The sequence below is a fragment of the Bufo gargarizans genome, chromosome 6 (assembly GCF_014858855.1).
Source record: "Bufo gargarizans isolate SCDJY-AF-19 chromosome 6, ASM1485885v1, whole genome shotgun sequence".
Lineage (NCBI taxonomy): Eukaryota > Metazoa > Chordata > Amphibia > Anura > Bufonidae > Bufo > Bufo gargarizans.
In genome coordinates, this window is record NC_058085.1 from 161,763,528 (window position 1) to 161,784,172 (window position 20,645).

The window sequence follows — 20,645 nt, forward strand, 5'->3', positions numbered from 1 at the left end:
TTCATGTCATAGCAGAGAATCAGGCTTCACGTCACCCACCACTGTAACAGTCCATTTTCATAAATTTAGGCCCAGCACCCAGGCAGAGGAGAGAGGTCCCGTAACAGACGATCTGGCTTCATGTCAGCAGAGAATCAGTCTGCATGTCATAGCAGAGAATGAGGCTTCACGTCACCCACCACTGCAACAGTCCATTTCATAAATTTAGGCCCAGCACCCAGGCAGAGGAGAGAGGTCCCGTAACAGAGGATCTGGCTTCATGTCACCAGAGAATCAGTCTGCATGTCATAGCAGAGAATCAGGCTTCACGTCACCACCACTGCAACAGTCCATTGTCATAAATTCAGGCCCAGCACCCAGGCAGAGGAGAGAGGTCCCGTAACAGACAATCTGGCTTCATGTCACCAGAGAATCAGTCTGCATGTCATAGCAGAGAATGAGGCTTCACGTCAGCCACCACTGCAACAATCCATTGGCATATATTTAGGCCTAGCACACAGGCAGAGGAGAGGTTCATTCAACTTTGGGTAGCCTTGCAATATAATGGTAAAATGAAAATAAAATAGGATTGAATGAGGAAGTGCCCTGGAGTCCAATAATATATGGTTATGGGGAGGTAGTTAATGTCTAATCTGGACAAGGGACGGACAGGTCCTGTGGGATCCATGCCTGGTTCATTTTTATGAACGTCAGCTTGTCCACATTGGCTGTAGACAGGCGGCTGCGTTTGTCTGTAATGACGCCCCCTGCCGTGCTGAATACACGTTCAGACAAAACGCTGGCTGCCGGGCAGGCCAGCACCTCCAAGGCATAAAAGGCTAGCTCTGGCCACGTGGACAATTTAGAGACCCAGAAGTTGAATGGGGCCGAACCATCAGTCAGTACGTGGAGGGTGTGCACACGTACTGTTCCACCATGTTAGTGAAATGTTGCCTCCTGCTAACACGTTGCGTATCAGGTGGTGGTGCAGTTAGCTGTGGCGTGTTGACAAAAGTTTTCCACATCTCTGCCATGCTAACCCTGCCCTCAGAGGAGCTGGCCGTGACACAGCTGCCTTGGCGACCTCTTGCTCCTCCTCTGCCTTGGCCTTGGGCTTCCACTTGTTCCCCTGTGACATTTGGGAATGCTCTCAGTAGCGCGTCTACCAACGTGCGCTTGTACTCGCGCATCTTCCTATCACGCTCCAGTGCAGGAAGTAAGGTGGGCACATTGTCTTTGTAGCGTGGATCCAGCAGGGTGGCAACCCAGTAGTCCGCACAGGTTAAAATGTGGGCAACTCTGCTGTCGTTGCGCAGGCACTGCAGCATGTAGTCGCTCATGTGTGCCAGGCTGCCCAGGGGTAAGGACAAGCTGTCCTCTGTGGGAGGCGTATCGTCATCGTCCTGCCTTTCCCCCCAGCCACGCACCAGTGATGGACCCGAGCTGCGTTGGGTGCCACCCCCATGTGACCATGCTTCATCCTCATCCTCCTCCACCTCCTCCTCATCCTCGTCCCTCCTCGTCCTCCAGTAGTGGGCCCTGGCTGGCCACATTTGTACCTGGCCTCTGCTGTTGCCAAAAACCTCCCTCTGAGTCACTTCGAAGAGACTGGCCTGAAAGTGCTAAAAATGACCCCTCTTCCTCCTCCTCCTCCTCCTCCTCCTGGGCCACCTCCTCTTCCATCATCGCCCTAAGTGTTTTCTCAAGGAAGACATAGAAGTGGTATTGTAACGCTGATAACGGTGTCATCGCCACTGGCCATGTTGGTGGAGTACTCGAAACAGCGCAACAGGGCACACAGGTCTCGCATGGAGGCCCAGTCATTGGTGGTGAAGTGGTGCTGTTCTGTAGTGCGACTGACCCGTGCGTGCTGCAGCTGAAACTCCACTATGGCCTGCTGCTGCTCGCACAGTCTGTCCAGCATGTGCAAGGTGGAGTTCCACCTGGTGGGCACGTCGCATATGAGGCGGTGAGCGGGAAGGCCGAAATTACGCTGTAGCGCAGGACAGGCGAGCAGCAGCAGGATGTGAACGCCGGAAGCGCGAACAGACGGCCCGCACGTTTATGCAGCAGCTCTGACATGTCGGGGTAGTTGTGAATGAACTTCTGCACCACCAAATCAGCACATGCGCCAAGCAAGGGATGGCGTCAAATTGCTAGTCCCCAGAGCTGCAACGAGATTTCGCCCATTATCACACACCACCAGGCCGGGCTTGAGGCTCACCGGCAGCAACCACTCGTCGGTCTGTTGTTCTATACCCCGCCACAACTCCTGTGCGGTTGTGGGGCCTGTCCCCAAACTATGAGTTTCAGAATGGCCTGCTGACGTTACCCCGGGCTGTGCTGAAGTTGGTGGTGAAGGTGTGTGGCTGACTGGATGAGCAGGTGGAAGAAGAGGAGGAGGAAGCCGAGAAGGAGGAGGTGGCAACAGGAGGCAAAGAATGTTGCCCTGCGATCCTTGGCGCGGAAGGACGTGCGCCAAACAGCTCTCCGCCCTGGGCCCAGCTGCCACTACATTTACCCAGTGTGCAGTTAGGGAGATATAGCGTCCCTGGCCGTGCTTACTGGTCCACGTATCTGTGGTTAGGTGGACCTTGCCACAGATGGCGTTGCGCAGTGCACACTTGATTTTATCGGATACTTGGTTGTGCAGGGAAGGCACGGCTCTCTTGGAGAAGTAGTGCCGGCTGGGAACAACATACTGTGGGACAGCAAGCGACATGAGCTGTTTGAAGCTGTCTGTGTCCACCAGCCTAAATGACAGCATTTCATAGGCCAGTAGTTTAGAAATGCTGGCATTCAGGGCCAGGGATCGAGGGTGGCTAGGTGGGAATTTACGCTTTCTATCAAATGTTTGTGAGATGGAGAGCTGAACGCTGGCGTGTGACATGGTTGAGACGCTTGGTGACGGAGGTGGTGGTGGTGGTGTTGGTGGTACATCCCCTGTTTGCTGGGCGGCAGGTGCCAACGTTCCTCCAGAGGCGGAGGAAGAGGCCGAGGCGGCAGCAGCAGAATAGGCCGAGGCGGCAGCAGCAGAAGAGGTAGCAGGGGGAGCCTGAGTGACTTCCTTGGTTTTAAGGTGTTTACTCCACTGCAGTTCATGCTTTGCATGCAGGTGCCTGGTCATGCAGGTTGTGCTCAGGTTCAGAACGTTAATGCCTCGCTTCAGGCTCTGATGGCACAGCGTGCAAACCACTCGGGTCTTGTCGTCAGCACATTGTTTGAAGAAGTGCCATGCCAGGGAACTCCTTGAAGCTGCCTTTGGGGTGCTCGGTCCCAGATGGCGGCGGTCAGTAGCAGGCGGAGTCTCTTGGCGGCGGGTGTTCTGCTTTTGCCCACTGCTCCCTCTTTTGCTACGCTGTTGGCTCGGTCTCACCACTGCCTCTTCCTCCGAACTGTGAAAGTCAGTGGCACGACCTTCATTCCATGTGGGGTCTAGGACCTCATCGTCCCCTGCATCGTCTTCCACCCAGTCTTGATCCCTGACCTCCTGTTCAGTCTGCACACTGCAGAAAGACGCAGCAGTTGGCACCTGTGTTTCGTCATCATCAGAGACATGCTGAGGTGGTATTCCCATGTCCTCATCATCAGGAAACATAAGTGGTTGTGCGTCAGTGCATTCTATGTCTTTCACCGCTGGGGAAGGGCTAGGTGGATGCCCTTGGGAAACCCTGCCAGCGGAGTCTTCAAACAGCATAAGAGACTGCTGCATAACTTGAGGCTGAGACAGTTTCCCTGGTATGCATGGGGGTGATGTGACAGACTGATGGGGTTGGTTTTCAGGCGCCATCTGTGCGCTTTCTGCAGAAGACTGGGTGGGAGATAATGTGAACGTGCTGGATCCACTGTCGGCCACCCAATTGACTAATGCCTGTACCTGCTCAGGCCTTACCATCCTTAGAACGGCATTGGGCCCCACCATATATCGCTGTAAATTCTGGCGGCTACTGGGACCTGAGGTAGTTGGTACACTAGGACGTGTGGATGTGGCAGAACAGCCACGTCCTCTCCCAGCACCAGAGGGTCCACTAACACCACCACGACCATGTCCACGTCCGCGTCCCTTACTAGATGTTTTTCTCATTGTTATGGTTCACCACAACAACAAATATATTATTTGGCCCAATGTATTGTATTCAAATTCAGCGGGATATAAATTTGAGGCCTAGTATTTAGGCGCTGGGTGACCGGTATGGATTTAGTGACAGAATTAGACTTGGAAATGCACAGAAGCGTGTGTGTGAAGTTATTCTGAATGACCCTATGTGCACCTTCAATATGATCTACCCTTTTAGGGATAGATTTCAAATAGCTCTGATATAGCAGAAACAACTAAATTATGAAATTGCTAAATTGGGAATTGTATTTCAACCCAGAACAAAAAATGTGCTTTGACGGACACTAAATAACTTTCCCAGCCACAACAGGACAGCGGTAACGAGAGATTTAGCAGGATATAAATTTGAGGCCTAGTATTTAGGCGCTGGGTGACAGGTATGGGTTTAGTGACAGAATTAGACTTGAAAATACACAGTAGCGGGTGTGTGTGAAGTTATTCTGAATGACCCAATGTGCACCTTGAATATTATATACCCTTTTAGGGATAGATTTCAAATAGCTCTGATATAGCAGAAACCACTAAATTATGAAATTGCTAAATTGGGAATTGTACTTCAACCCAGAACAAAAAATGTGCTTTGACGGACACTAAATATCTTTCCAAGCAACAACAGTACAGCGGTAACGAGAGATTTAGCAGGATATAAATTTGAGGCCTAGTATTTAGGCGCTGGGTGACAGGTATGGGTTTAGTGACAGAATTAGACTTGGAAATACACAGTAGCGGGTGTGTGTGAAGTTATTCTGAATGACCCAATGTGCACCTTGAATATTATATACCCTTTTAGGGATAGATTTCAAATAGCTCTGATATAGCAGAAACCACTAAATTATGAAATTGCTAAATTGGGAATTGTACTTCAACCCAGAACAAAAAATGTGCTTTGACGGACACTAAATAACTTTCCCAGCTACAACAGGACAGCGGTAACGAGAGATTTAGCGGGATATAAATTTGAGGCCTAGTATTTAGGCGCTGGGTGACAGGTATGGGTTTAGTGACAGAATTAGACTTGGAAATACACAGTAGCGGGTGTGTGTGAAGTTATTCTGAATGACCCTATGTGCACCTTCAATATGATCTACCCTTTTAGGGATAGATTTCAAATAGCTCTGATATAGCAGAAACCACTAAATTATGAAATTGCTAAATTGGGAATTGTATTTCAACCCAGAAGAAAAAATGTGCTTTGACGGACACTAAATAACTTTCCCAGCTACAACAGGACAGCGGTAACGAGAGATTTAGCAGGATATAAATTTGAGGCCTAGTATTTAGGCGCTGGGTGACAGGTATGGGTTTAGTGACAGAATTAGACTTGAAAATACACAGTAGCGGGTGTGTGTGAAGTTATTCTGAATGACCCAATGTGCACCTTGAATATTATATACCCTTTTAGGGATAGATTTCAAATAGCTCTGATATAGCAGAAACCACTAAATTATGAAATTGCTAAATTGGGAATTGTACTTCAACCCAGAACAAAAAATGTGCTTTGACGGACACTAAATATCTTTTCAAGCAACAACAGTACAGCGGTAACGAGAGATTTAGCAGGATATAAATTTGAGGCCTAGTATTTAGGCGCTGGGTGACAGGTATGGGTTTAGTGACAGAATTAGACTTGGAAATACACAGTAGCGGGTGTGTGTGAAGTTATTCTGAATGACCCAATGTGCACCTTGAATATTATATACCCTTTTAGGGATAGATTTCAAATAGCTCTGATATAGCAGAAACCACTAAATTATGAAATTGCTAAATTGGGAATTGTACTTCAACCCAGAACAAAAAATGTGCTTTGACGGACACTAAATAACTTTCCCAGCTACAACAGGACAGCGGTAACGAGAGATTTAGCGGGATATAAATTTGAGGCCTAGTATTTAGGCGCTGGGTGACCGGTATGGATTTAGTGACAGAATTAGACTGGGATATGGCCAAAAAATAACCACACTATTGCTGGTTAAATGCACTTGGTGACGGGCGCAGCTTGCCCCTGATGTAGTATATGGCCAAAAAATGAACAGACTATTGCTGGTTAAATGCACTTGGTGTCACAGCTTGACCAACCACACTACTGAGGGTTAAATGCACTTGGTGACGGGCGCAGCTTGCCCCTGATGTAGTATATGGCCAAAAAATAAACAGACTATTGCTGGTTAAATGCACTTGGTGTGACAGCTTCACCCTGATGTAGGCTTTAGCCAGAAAACAACCACACCATTGAGGGTTAAATGCACTTGGTGACAGGCGCAGCTTGCCCCTGATTTTGTATATGGCCAAAAAATGAACAGACTATTGCTGGTTAAATGCACTTGGTGTGACAGCTTCACCCTGATGTAGGCTTTAGCCAAAAAACAACCACACCATTGAGGGTTAAATGCACTTGGTGACAGGCGCAGCTTGCCCCTGATTTTGTATATGGCCAAAAAATGAACAGACTATTGCTGGTTAAATGCACTTGGTGTGACAGCTTCACCCTGATGTAGGCTTTAGCCAAAAAACAACCACACCATTGAGGGTTAAATGCACTTGGTGACAGGCGCAGCTTGCCCCTGATTTTGTATATGGCCAAAAAATGAACAGACTATTGCTGGTTAAATGCACTTGGTGTGACAGCTTCACCCTGATGTAGGCTTTAGCCAAAAAACAACCACACCATTGAGGGTTAAATGCACTTGGTGACAGGCGCAGCTTGCCCCTGATTTTGTATATGGCCAAAAAATGAACAGACTATTGCTGGTTAAATGCACTTGGTGTGACAGCTTCACCCTGATGTAGGCTTTAGCCAAAAAACAACCACACCATTGAGGGTTAAATGCACTTGGTCGCAGCTTGTGCTGGCGCACCACAAGACACAAAATGGCCGCCGATCACCCCAGAAAAATGTGACTGACAAACGGTCTGGGCAGCCTAAAAACAGTGAGCAATTGAGGATCAGCAGCTCAATGATCCACAGCTGCAGATCGATCAGTTAATCAAGTCCTTTGGAGGAGTTAATCTGCCTAATCTCGCCCTACTGTCGCAGCCGCAACCTCTCCCTACGCTAATCAGAGCAGAGTGACGGGCGGCGCTATGTGACTCCAGCTTAAATAGAGGCTGGGTCACATGGTGCTCTGGCCAATCACAGCCATGCCAATAGTAGGCATGGCTGTGATGGCCTCTTGGGGCAAGTAGTATGACGCTTGTTGATTGGCTGCTTTGCAGCCTTTCAAAAAGCGCCAAGAAAGCGTCACAAAAGCGCCAAGAAAGCGACGAACACCGAACCCGAACCCGGACTTTACGAAAATGTCCGGGTTCGGGTCCGTGTCACGGACACCCCAAAATTCGGTACGAACCCGAACTATACAGTTCGAGTTCGCTCATCCCTACACGTGATGTGATCATCCGACGCGCAAGGGCGCGCTTAGATGATGTCTGTGAACATGACGCGTGATTACTGGTGTCATGAGTGTTTGGAGATGGCCGATTGGCCACAGGAACAAGCGCCGTCAGGTGCCGTGGATACGTTGGATACGTCCGGTTCGGCAAGTGCAGCTGTGCGTGGCTGCGCACTTCACATGAGACAACGCTGACATGAACAGCATGGCTATAGAAAATCTTCAACCAGGTGCAAGGTAATGAATACATGGATAGAAGTGTTTTAATAATTGGTGATTTATATTGATGATCTGAAGGGGCGTGTCTTTTATGTGGGGTTTATATACACCTATTGATGTTGATGTCATTAGGCTTGACAAAGGCTGAATTTCAGCCGAAACATTGCTGTTATATTTGTCTTGAGGTCGCAATAAAAATACTGGATGATGTGAGATGCTGCCGGAGCCATCTTTATTTCTTTGTTCTATCCTTAGAATAGGTCAGCAATATCAAAATGGAAGACAACCCCTTTAATGCACTGACAGTGATGGACAAACATCGGCCAGGACGTTTCGCAAATGTGAAAGCGAGTTCGCAATCAAATGTTCGCAAACCACGCATTTGCGGCGGTCCCCATTGACTTTAATGGCAGGCGGACCTGAAAAAACCTTCATATTTGCAGCCACCAAATACTTACTAGAAGTGCACAAATGGTCATAGAAAAGAACTTGTGATGATGTGGCTGCAGGTACATTAGGCGGTCACTGGATACAAATTTTACTGTAGGCCAGTACAGGCCCCCTAGGCATTCACCTGACAGAAAATAACTTTTGATGATGTGGCTGTAGGTACATTAGGCGGTCATTGGATTAAAAATATACTGTAGGCCACTGGAGTACAGGCACAAAAATTAGGCATTCACCTGACAGAAAAGAACTTGTGATAATTTGGCAGGAGGTACATTAGGCGGTCACTGGATACAAATTTTACTGTCGGCCAGTACAGGCCCCAAAAATTATGCATTCATCTGACAGAAAAGAACTTGTGATGATATGGCTGGAGGTACATTAAGCGGTCACTGGATAAAATTTTTACTGTAGGCCACGGAGGTACAGGCCCCAAATATTAGGCATTTATCTGACAGAAAAGAACTTGTGATGAGGTGGCTGGAGGTACATTAGGCGATCACTGGCTTAAAATTTTACTGTAGGCCAGTACAGGCCCCAAAAATTAGACATTCACCTGACAGAAAAGAACTTGTAATGATGTGGCTAGAGGTTCATTAGGTGATCACTGAATACAAATTTTACTGTTGGCCAGTACAGGCCCCCAAAATTAGACATTCACCTGACAGAAAAGAACTTGTGATGATGTGGCTAGAGGTTCATTAGGTGATCACTGAATACAAATTTTACTGTTGGCCAGTACAGGCCCCCAAAATTAGGCATTCACCTGACAGAAAAGAACTTGTGATGATGTGGCTGGAGGTACACTAGGCGGTCACTGGATAAAAATTTTACTGTAGGCCAGTGCAAGCCCCAAATATTAGACTCAGGGTTATATGGCAACGAATCACTGCACGACTAAGATCAAGACATGTGCCATGCATGGCACGTGTATAATTTTTGCCTGTTTCAGCGCACTCAGCAGATTGGCACAGTTGTAGCACACCACTTTACCAACTGTCAAATTGAGCGGGGATAGCCACTGATTGGTCTGTGACCGCAGAGCTGAAAGCAGTGCAGGACCGGTATTGCTCTTGGCTTCCAAGCACAACAGCTGCAGCACAGCATGGCAATGTCTCACCAGGTTCTGGGAAGCTGGGGGGGGGGGGGGGCGCAGCGGAAGAGGCGGTAGCAGTTGAAAAGGAGGAGTCAGCTGAGGAGGAGATGGAGTAGGAGGAGTAGAATAGGAGGCAGACCTGCATGCAATTCGTGGCCGTAACACCAAATTCACACAGGAGTCACGGATTACATGCTTGACGGCTATCAGTAGGTTCACCCAGTGGGCAGTAAATGTTATGTACCTTCCCTGCCTGTGTTTGCTGGACCATGTGTCTGTGGTCAGATGTATCTTGGCACTGACACAGTGTGCCAGAGATATATTCACTTGCCGCTGAACGTGGCCATATAGCTCCGGAATGCCCTTCTGGGAGAAATATTTCCTTCTAGGGACCTTCCATTGTGGTGTGCCAATGGCCACAAATTTTCTAAAGGCCTCTGAGTCCACCAGTTTATATGGCAGTAGTTGGCGGACTAGCATTTTCGACAATACAGCGGTCAGTCTTTGGGCAAGAGGGTTATCCGACGTCATCAAATTTTTACGCTCGAACATTTGGGCCTTGTGTCAGATGAACGAGATGACAGCACGGTGGAAGGTGGAGTGGAGGACAAATGGGAGGAGACAGGAGAAGGATAAGAGGCAGGACGTGAAGTGCCGGGAGTGTTGCTTTGTGGGTTCTGACGGCGTTGCTCCCACTTGGCTCATCCCTAGGTGAGTGTTGGGCTTACTGCGACTTATGCGTTGACAGCACAGGCTGCAGATGGCAACACTATTGTCAGAAGCTGACATGTTCAAAAAATCCCACACTGTGGAGCCATGTGTCGGTGTCCTGGGAGAGCCAGAAGTGACCGTGCAAGGTGCATGGCTCCTCCTGTGCCCAGCTAGCTCTGCCTGCTTCTCCTCCATCTCCTCCCTCTCTGCTGCTCCATCTCTCCCTATGAACTCACCTCCTCTTCCTCTCTTGTGGGCACCCGCATGACGTCCAGCAACACGTCATCATCGTCACCTTCACCACCACTGACATTTAAGATCTCGGAGTAGGCAGCAACAGCGGGGACCTCCCTCCATGGGCTGATCTGGGTACTGTCGTCAGACCACTGGGTGGCAGCCGTTGCTACCTCCTCTTCCTCATCCGATGTCAAGAATAGCTGCACATTGGTAGGGTTCTGACTTGAGTGGAGGGGCTATGGTGATGGTGGTGTCTTTTGGGGGTCACACAGCAGAAAGTGAGGAGGGTGCAGATACAGAGGATGAGGAGTGTGCAGAAGCGGAAGGCTGAATGAGACACTCAACCAACTGGTGCTTTGAAGTAATCACACGCGCCTTCTCCAAATTCCCACTCTGGCATGGTGAAACTGCAAGACCCCTACCACCCCTGCGGAACAGCCTGCCTCTTCTTCTGCCTGTCATTTTCAAAATGACCCTGTGCCTAAGTCCATAGAGAAGAGGAGTATTTGTGGAAGCAGGTATATTTCAGGCCTCATTCAATATTTGGTGGAAATAGGTATATCAGACCACTTAATCAGTATTTTGTGGAAGTAGGTATCTCGCAGGCCTCAATTAATATTTGGCGGAAGCAGGTAAATCAAACCCCTTAATCAGTATTTTGTGGAAGCAGATATATCAATCCCTTAATCACTATTTTGTGTAAGCAGGTATATCGCAGGCCTCAATCAATATTTTGTGAAAGCAGGTATATCAATCCCCATAATCAGTATTTTGTAGGAGCAGGTATCTCACAGGCCTCTATCAAAATTTGGTGGAAACAGGTATATCAAACTCCTTAATCAGTATTTTGTGGAAGCAGGTATATCACAGGCCTCAATCATTATTTTGTGGAAGCAGTTATATCAAACCCCTTAATCGGTATTTTGTTGAAGCAGGTCTATCGCCGGCCTCAATCAATATTTGGTGGAAACAGGTATATCAAACACCTTATTCAGTATTTTGTGGAAGCAGGTATATCGCAGGCCTAAATCAATATTTGGTGAAAACAGGTATATCAAACTCCTTAATCAGTATTTTATGGAAGCAGGTATATTAATCCCCCTAATCAGTATTTTGTGGAAGCAGGTATATCGCAGGCCTCAATCAATATTTGGTGGAAACAGGTATACCAAACCCCTTATTCAGTATTTTGTACGAGCAGGTATCTCGCAGGCCTCAATCAATATTTGGTGGAAGCAGGTATATCAATCCCCTTAATCCGTATCTTTTAGAAGCAGGTATATCACAGGCCTTTATCAATATTTGGTGGAAGCAGGTATATCAAACCCCTTAATCAGTATTTTGTGGAAGCAGGTATATCGCAGGCCTAAATCAATATTTAGTGAAAACAGGTATATCAAACTCCTTAATCAGTATTTTGTTGAAGCAGGTCTATCGCCGGCCTCAATCAATATTTGGTGGAAACAGGTATATCAAACACCTTATTCTGTATTTTGTGGAAGCAGGTATCTCGCAGGCCTCAATCAAAATTTGGTGGAAGCAGGCATATCAAACCCCTCAATCAGTATTTTGGGGAAGCAGGTATATCACAGGCCTCAATCAATATTTTGTGGAAGCAGGTATATCAAACCCCTTAATCAGTATTTTGAGGAAGCAGGTATATCGCAGCCCTCAATCAATATTTGGTGAAAACAGGCATTTTAAACTCCTTAATTAGTATTTTGTGGAAGCAGGTATATCAATCCCCTTAATCAGTATTTGTGGAAACAGGTATATCACAGGCCTCAATCAATATTTGGTGGAAACAGGTATCTAAGACCCCTTATTCAGTATTTTTTTAGAAGCAGGTATATCGCAGGCCTCAATCAATATTTGGTGGATAGCAGATATATCAATCCCCTTCATCAGTATTTTGTGGAAGCAGGTATATTGCAGGCCTCTATCAATATTTGGTGGAAACAGGTATATCAAACCCCTTAATCAGTATTTTGAGGAAGCAGGTATATCGCAGGCCTCAATCAATATTTGGTGAAAACAGGTATATCAATCCCCTTAATCAGTATTTTGTGGAAGCATGTATATCGCGGGCCTCAATCAATATTTTGTGGAAGCAGGTATATCAAATCCGCAATCAGTATTTTGTGGAAGCAGGTATATCAATCCCCTTAATCAGTATTTTGTGGAAGCAGGTATATATATCGCAGGCCTTAATCAATATTTGGTGAAAGCTGGTATATCAAACCCCTTATTCAGTATTTTGTGGGAGCAGGTGTATCGCAGGCCCCAATCAATACTTGGTGGAAGCAGGTATATCAATCCCCTTAATCAGTTGTTTGTGGAAGCAGGTATATCGCAGGCCTCAATCAATACTTGATGGAAACAGGTATATCAAACACCTTATTCAGTATTTTGTGGGAGCAGTTGTCTCGCAGGCCTCAATGAAAATTTGGTGGAAGTAGGTATCAATCCCTTTAATCAGTATTTTGTGGAAACAGGTATATCACGAGCCTCTATCAATATTTGGTGGAAACAGGTATATCAAACCCCTTATTCAGGATTTTGTACGAGCAGGTATCTCGCAGGCCTCTATCAATATTTGGTGGAAGCAGGTATATCAATCCCCTTAATCCGTATCTTTTGGAAGCAGGTATATCACAGGCCTTTATCAATATTTGGTGGAAGCAGGTATATCAAACCCCTTAATCAGTATTTTGTGGAAGCAGGTATATCGCAGGCCTAAATCAATATTTGGTGAAAACAGGTATATCAAACTCCTTAATCAGTATTTTATGGAAGCAGGTATATTAATCCCCCTAATCAGTATTTTGTGGAAGCAGGTATATCGCAGGCCTCAATCAATATTTGGTGGAAACAGGTATACCAAACCCCTTATTCAGTATTTTGTACGAGCAGGTATCTCGCAGGCCTCAATCAATATTTGGTGGAATCAGGTATATCTACCCCTTTAATCAGTATTTTGTGGAAGCAGGTATATCGCAGCCCTCAATCAATATTTGTTGAAAACAGATATATAAATCCCCTTAATCAGTATTTTGTAAAAGCAGGTATATCGCAGCCCTCAATCAGTACTTTGTGAAAGCAGGTATCTCGCAGGCCTCAATCAATATTTGTTGGAAGCAGATATATCAATCCCCTTAATCAGTATTTTGTGGAAGCAGGTATATCACAGGCTTCAATAAATATTTTGTGGAAACAAGTATATCAAACCCCTTAATCAGTTTTTTGTCGAAGCAGGTATATCGTAGGCCTTAATCAGTATTTGGTGGAAGCAGGTATATCAATCCCCATAATCAATATTTTTAGGAAGCAGGTATATCACAGGCCTCAATAAATATTTGGTGAAAACAGGTATTTCAAACTCCTTAATTAGTATTTTGTGGAAGCAGGTATATCAGTCCCCTTAATCAGTATTTTGTGGAAGCAGGTATATCACAGGCCTCAATCAATATTGGTGGAAACAGGTATATCAAACACCTTATCCAGTATTTTGTAGGAGCAGGTATCTCGCAGTCCTCAATCAATATTTGGTGGAAGCAGGTATATCAATCCTCTTAATTAGTATTTTGTGGAAGCAGGTATATCACAGGCCTCAATCGATATTTTGTTGAAACAGTTATATCAAACCCCTTAATCAGTATTTTGTGAAAGCAGGTATCTCGCAGAACTCAATCAATATTTGGTGGAAGTATGTATATCGATCCCCTTAATCAGTATATTTTGGAAGCAGGTATATTGCAGCCCTAATTTAGTATTTGGTGGAAGGGGTTATCTCGCAGCCCTCAATCAATATTTGTTGTAAACGATATATAAATCCCCTTAATCAGTATTTTGTGAAAGCAGGTATATCGCAGCCCTCAATCAGTATTTTGTGAAAGCAGGTATCTCGCAGGCCTCAATCAATATTTGTTGGAAGCAGATATTTCAATCCCCTTAGTTAGTATTTTGTGGAAGCAGGTATAGTGCAGCCCTCAATCAAAATTTGGTAGAAACCAGTATATCAAACCCCTTAATCAGTATTTTTTGGAAGCAGGTATATCACAGGCTTCAATCAATATTTTGTGGAAACAGGTGAATCAAACCCCTTAATCAGTTTTTTGCGGAAGCAGGTATCTCGCAGGCCTAAATCAGTATTTGGTGGAAGCAGGTATATCAATCCCCTTAATCAGCATTTTTAGGAAGCAGGTATATCACAGGCCTTAATCAATATTTAGTGAAAACAGGTATATCAAACCCCTTAATAAGTATTTTGTGGAAGCAGGTACAGTACAGACCAAAAGTTTGGACACACCTTATTATTCAAAGAGTTTTCTCTATTTTCATGACTATGAAAATTGTAGATTCACACTGAAGGCATCCAAACTATGAATTAACACATGTGGAATTATATACATAACAAAAAAGTGTGAAACAACTGAAAATATGTCATATTCTAGGTTCTTCAAAGTAGCCACCTTTTCCTTTGATTACTGCTTTGCACACTCTTGGCATTCTCTTGATGAGCTTCAAGAGGTAGTCACCTGAAATGGTCTTCCAACAGTCTTGAAGGATTTCCCAGAGATGCTTAGCACTTGTTGGCCCTTTTGCCTTCACTCTGCGGTCCAACTCACCCCAACCATCTCGATTGGGTACAGGTCCGGTGACTGTGGAGGCCAGGTCATCTGGTGCAGCACCCCATCACTCTCTTTCATGGTCAAATAGCCCTTACACAGCCTGGAGGTGTGTTTGGGGTAATTGTCCTGTTGAAAAATAAATGATGGTCCAACTAAACGCAAACCGGATGGAATAGCATGCCTCTGCAAGATGCTGTGGTAGCCATGCTGGTTCAGTATGCCTTCAATTTTAAATAAATCCCCAACAGTGTCACCAGCAATGCACCCCTACACCATCACACCTCCTCCTCCATGCTTCACGGTGGGAACCAGGCATGTAGAGTCCATCCGTTCACCTTTTCTGCGTTGCACAAAGACTCAGTGGTTGGAACCAACGATCTCAAATTTGGACTCATCAGACCAAAGCACAGATTTCCACTGGTCTAATGTCCATTCCTTGTGTTCTTTAGCCCAAACAAGTCTCTTCTGCTTGTTGCCTGTTCTTAGCAGTGGTTTCCTAGCAGATATTCTACCATGAAGGCCTGATTCACACAGTCTCCTCTTAACAGTTGTTCTAGAGATGTGTCTGCTGCTAGAACTCTGTGTGGCATTGACCTGGTCTCTAATCTGAGCTGCTGTTAACCTGCGATTTCTGAGGCTGGTGACTCGGATGAACTTATCTTCCGCAGCAGAGGTGACTCTTGGTCTTCCTTTCCTGGGGCGGTCCGCATGTGAGCCAGTTTCTTTGTAGCGCTTGATGGTTTTTGTGACTGCACTTAGGGACACTTTCAAAGTTTTCCCAATTTTTCGGACTGACTGACCTTCATTTCTTAAAGTAATGATGGCCACTCGTTTTTCTTTACTTAGCTGCTTTTTTCTTGCCATAATACAAATTCTAACAGTCTATTCAGTAGGACTATCAGCTGTGTATCTACCTGACTTCTCCACAGCGCAACTGATGGTCCCAACCCCATTTATAAGGCAAGAAATCCCACTTATTAAACCTGATAGGGCACACTTGTGAAGTGAAAACCATTTCAGGTGACTACCTCTTGAAGCTCATCAAGAGAATGCCAACAAAGTGCAAAGCAGTAATCAAAGCAAAAGGTGACTACTTTGAAGAACCTAGAATATGACACATTTTCAGTTGTTTCACACTTTTTTGTTATGTATATAATCCCACATGTGTTAATTCATAGTTTTGATGCCTTCAGTGTGAATCTACAATTTTCATAGTCATGAAAATAAAGAAAACTCTTTGAATGAGAAGGTGTGTCCAAACTTTTGGTCTGTACTGTATATCGCAAGCCTCTATCAATATTTGGTGGAAACAGGTATATCAAACATCTTAATCAGTATTTTGTGGAAGCAGGTATATCACAGGCCTCAATCGATATTTTGTGGAAGCAGTTACAGTGGCGGAAATAATTATTTGACCCCTCACTGATTTTGTAAGTTTGTCCAATGACAAAGACATGAAAAGTCTCAGAACAGTATCATTTCAATGGTAGGTTTATTGTAACAGTGGCAGATAGCACATCAAAAGGAAAATCGAAAAAATAACTTTAAATAAAAGATAGCAACTGATTTGCATTTCATTGAGTGAAATAAGTATTTGAACCCCTACCAACCATTAAGAGTTCTGGCTCCCACAGAGTGGTTAGACACTTCTACTCAATTAGTCACCCTCATTAAGGACACCTGTCTTAACTAGTCACCTGTATAAAAGACACCTGTCCACAGAATCAATCAATCAAGCAGACTCCAAACTCTCCAACATGGGAAAGACCAAAGAGCTGTCCAAGGATGTCAGAGACAAAATTGTAGACCTGCACAAGGCTGGAATGGGCTACAAAACCATTAGCAAGAAGCTGGGAGAGAAGGTGACAACTGTTGGTGCGATTGTTCGAAAATGGAAGGAGCACAAAATGACCATCAATCGACCTCGCTCTGGGGCTCCACGCAAGATCTCACCTCGTGGGGTGTCAATGGTTCTGAGAAAGGTGAAAAAGCATCCTAGAACTACACGGGAGGAGTTAGTTAATGACCTCAAATTAGCAGGGACCACAGTCACCAAGAAAACCATTGGAAACACATTACACCGCAATGGATTAAAATCCTGCAGGGCTCGCAAGGTCCCCCTGCTCAGGAAGGCACATGTGCAGGCCCATCTGAAGTTTGCCAATGAACACCTGAATGATTCAGAGAGTGACTGGGAGAAGGTGCTGTGGTCTGATGAGACCAAAATAGAGCTCTTTGGCATTAACTCAACTCGCTGTGTTTGGAGGAAGAAAAATGCTGCCTATGACCCCCAAAACACCGTCCCCACCGTCAAGCATGGGGGTGGAAACATTTTGCTTTGGGGGTGTTTTTCTGCTAAGGGCACAGGACAACTTATTCGCATAAACGGGAAAATGGACGGAGCCATGTATCGTGAAATCCTGAGCGACAACCTCCTTCCCTCTGCCAGGAAACTGAAAATGGGTCGTGGATGGGTGTTCCAGCACGACAATGACCCAAAACATACAGCAAAGGCAACAAAGGAGTGGCTCAAGAAGAAGCACATTAAGGTCATGGAGTGGCCTAGTCAGTCTCCGGACCTTAATCCAATCGAAAACCTATGGAGGGAGCTCAAGCTCAGAGTTGCACAGAGACAGCCTCGAAACCTTAGGGATTTAGAGATGATCTGCAAAGAGGAGTGGACCAACATTCCTCCTAAAATGTGCGCAAACTTGGTCATCAATTACAAGAAACGTTTGACCTCTGTGCTTGCAAACAAGGGTTTTTCCACCAAGTATTAAGTCTTTTTTTGTTAGAGGGTTCAAATACTTATTTCACTTAATGAAATGCAAATCAGTTGCTATCTTTTATTTAAAGTTATTTTTTCGATTTTCCTTTTGATGTGCTATCTGCCACTGTTACAATAAACCTACCATTGAAATGATACTGTTCTGAGACTTTTCATTTCTTTGTCATTGGACAAACTTACAAAATCAGTGAGGGGTCAAATAATTATTTCCTCCACTGTATATCAAACCCCTTGATCAGTATTTTGTGGAAGGGGTTATCTCGCAGGCCTCAATCAATATTTGGTGGAAGCAGATATATAAATCCCCTTAATCAGTATTTTGTGAAAGCAGGTATATTGCAGCCCTTAATCAGTATTTTGTGGAAGCAAGTTTATTGCACCGTCAATCATCATTTGGTGGAAGCAGGTATATTGAACCCCTCAATTAGTATTTTGTGGAAGCAGGTATATCACACTACTCAATTATTATTTTTTGCCGCAACAGTTATATCATACCAACCAGTTTTTTGGGGGTAACAGGTATATCGTAGCTTTCAATCAGTATTTTCTGGTAGCAGGTAAATCACACCCCTTGCAAATAGTTGTTCCAATATCGCTTGTCCCTCTATATAGCTACGGTATCACAGCAGAACCGCGCACAACTGCTGCACAATACAAATGCACTAAAATACACTTTCTATATTAGAAATTATATTATAGGTATATCACACCCCTCAGTATATCACATCTATCGATAGCACACCTATACCAGTCCTTAAAATGACTTTTGTGGCTCTATTAGCTAGTGTTTTGTGTTTTTAACAGCCTGTCCCTGCTCCATAAAGCAATCTCTCTCTACACTGGCAAAACACAGAATGTAAAATGGCTGCCAGATCGGGTTCTGTGATAGAGTGGGGGTGTGTCCATGTACTGAAATGTCTCAATTGGCGGTTCTGTCCCACCTGATGGATGTTTTATGGGTCAAAGTTCGGCGCAATGCAAAATAATATGGCCCCGGCGGACATCGCCATATGTTCGCATGTTCGGCGAAAGCGCAAAGTTCGCCGCAAAACAACCACCGGACGAACCACAAGGCCATCTCTATTAGTTAACCTGTATTCATGTACTAACCATGCATTTCACATCAAACTGTTTGTTTCAATAAGGCAGATTTTTACCTTTCCTTTGGCAATGATGAAGAACGTGTTGCCCTCTTCCCCTTCTCTGATGATATAATCTCCTTTGTCATAAAAGTCCTGTAGAATGAAAATGATAAGATTTGATTCAAAGAAATGCAATCAAGAATAATGAGCGAAGGTGATAATCAGGGACACAAAAGTTCTGCTTGCAGCACTGTGATTATGTCCAAGACCTTTTGCCCTAGACTGTCCAGCTGCATAGTTCTTGACAACAGATTCATGATAGTATGCTTGGTGCCAAGCACCGACAGCAATCAGCTCACATAATTATGCTGATTACAGTAGTCATCTATTTTGTCACTTATTGTCCAAAAATTGACATTGACAGTGTAATTGTTAGAACGTCTAAAACTTTTATGATTCCACCTAGTCCCTATTCATAAAAGCTTACCATCCCTGACACCTTCATACAACTTTGATCGTGTTACTGTTTTTTCCCTGTATTCATTAATATATAATTTTAATTAAATATAAAAAATATTAAAAAAGTGAAATATAAAAATAAAACTTACTAATTACTACCTTAACATAAATGTCACCATTCAGAGGGGTTATACTTACAAAGTGACATCATATCTGTTGCATCGCTGTCTCCCATGTCTAGGAATATGTATGTTAGGCCTCATGCACACGACCGTTGTGTGCATCCGTGGCCGTTGTGCCGTTTCCCGTTTTTTTTCGCGGACCCATTGACTGGGTCCGTGGAAAAATCAGAAAATGCACCGTTTGGCAGCCGCATCCGTGATCCGTGTTTCCTGGCCGTGAAAAAAATAGGACCTGTCCTATTTTTTTCACGGCCAATGGTTCACGGACCCATTCAAGTCAATGGGTCCGTGAAAAATCACGGATGCACACAAAAATGTCATCCGCGTCCGTGATCCGTGTCCGTGATCCGTGTCTGTTTTTTCCTATCATTTCAATGGCAAACTTGACTTAGATTTTTTTTTCATTTTTCATGTCCGTGGATCCTTCAAAAATCAAGGAAGACCCACGGACGAAAAAACGGATCACGGACCTACGGACCCCGTTTTTGCGGACCTTAAAAAAAAAACGGTCGTGTGCATGAGGCCTAAATGCGTCATCTTCTAAACAGTTATGAGTCAAGAAAGAGGACTGATATGTGGGCTCCTAGTCAAGTTTAAGCTTATATCAGACACACACACAATGGGCAATTTCATAAAAAGTCAATTAAAAGTGTTTGGCAGTTAGGTATTGATGACTTGTGCTGAATATAGGGCATATAATATCTGTTGGTTTTGATCCCTCCTGTGCTTGCTTTAGATGTGCCACAATTATTAAGATGTGTTTGCCTCTTAAAGTTTGCGGCACATCTTTGCAGGTTTGTGCAGCAATGCCTAGATCTAAACCAGCAAAGCAGATGGTCTAGATCAATGTTTCCCAACCAGTGTGCCTCCAGCTGTTGCAAAACTACAACTCCCAGCATGCCCGGACAGTCTTTGGTTGTGCAGGCATGCTGGGAGTTGTAGTTTTGCAACAGCTGGAGGCACACTGGTTGGGAAACACTGGTCTAGATCTCCGCTATAATCTAGATCTGTGGTAGATTAGAACACACCTACTCTGGCCCCTCACCTCTAGCCACTTTGAAAAGTGGTGAGTTGTAAGTAAAGCCCCAAAAAATTCACAAAATTTTTCATGTAACAGGGTTTGGCAGTTAGGTATTGATGACTTTTTGTTGCCACTTTTCTGGCACAAAGCGGATGATAAATGTCCACCATAAAAGGTAAAATAGGGTCTATAGACTTGAAAATTAGTTGAAGGACTATCCTATACTCTGAATGGTCTCCAGGTACTACAGTGGTGTACCTCAAAGTTCAGTGTTGGGTCCTCTATTATTT

At 44.7% G+C, this 20,645-nt stretch overlaps 1 protein-coding gene across 1 annotated transcript in view; it reads right to left on the reverse strand.

Annotated features, from left to right (window-relative positions):
- LOC122941006 (cGMP-dependent protein kinase 2-like) overlaps nucleotides 1-20,645 on the reverse strand; it is a 322,377-nt gene that overhangs the window by 164,957 nt on the left and 136,775 nt on the right. The window contains exon 7 of the mRNA XM_044297977.1: nucleotides 18,769-18,846. Coding sequence (XP_044153912.1) covers nucleotides 18,769-18,846 — 78 coding nt within the window. The remainder of the gene's footprint in view (nucleotides 1-18,768; nucleotides 18,847-20,645) is intronic.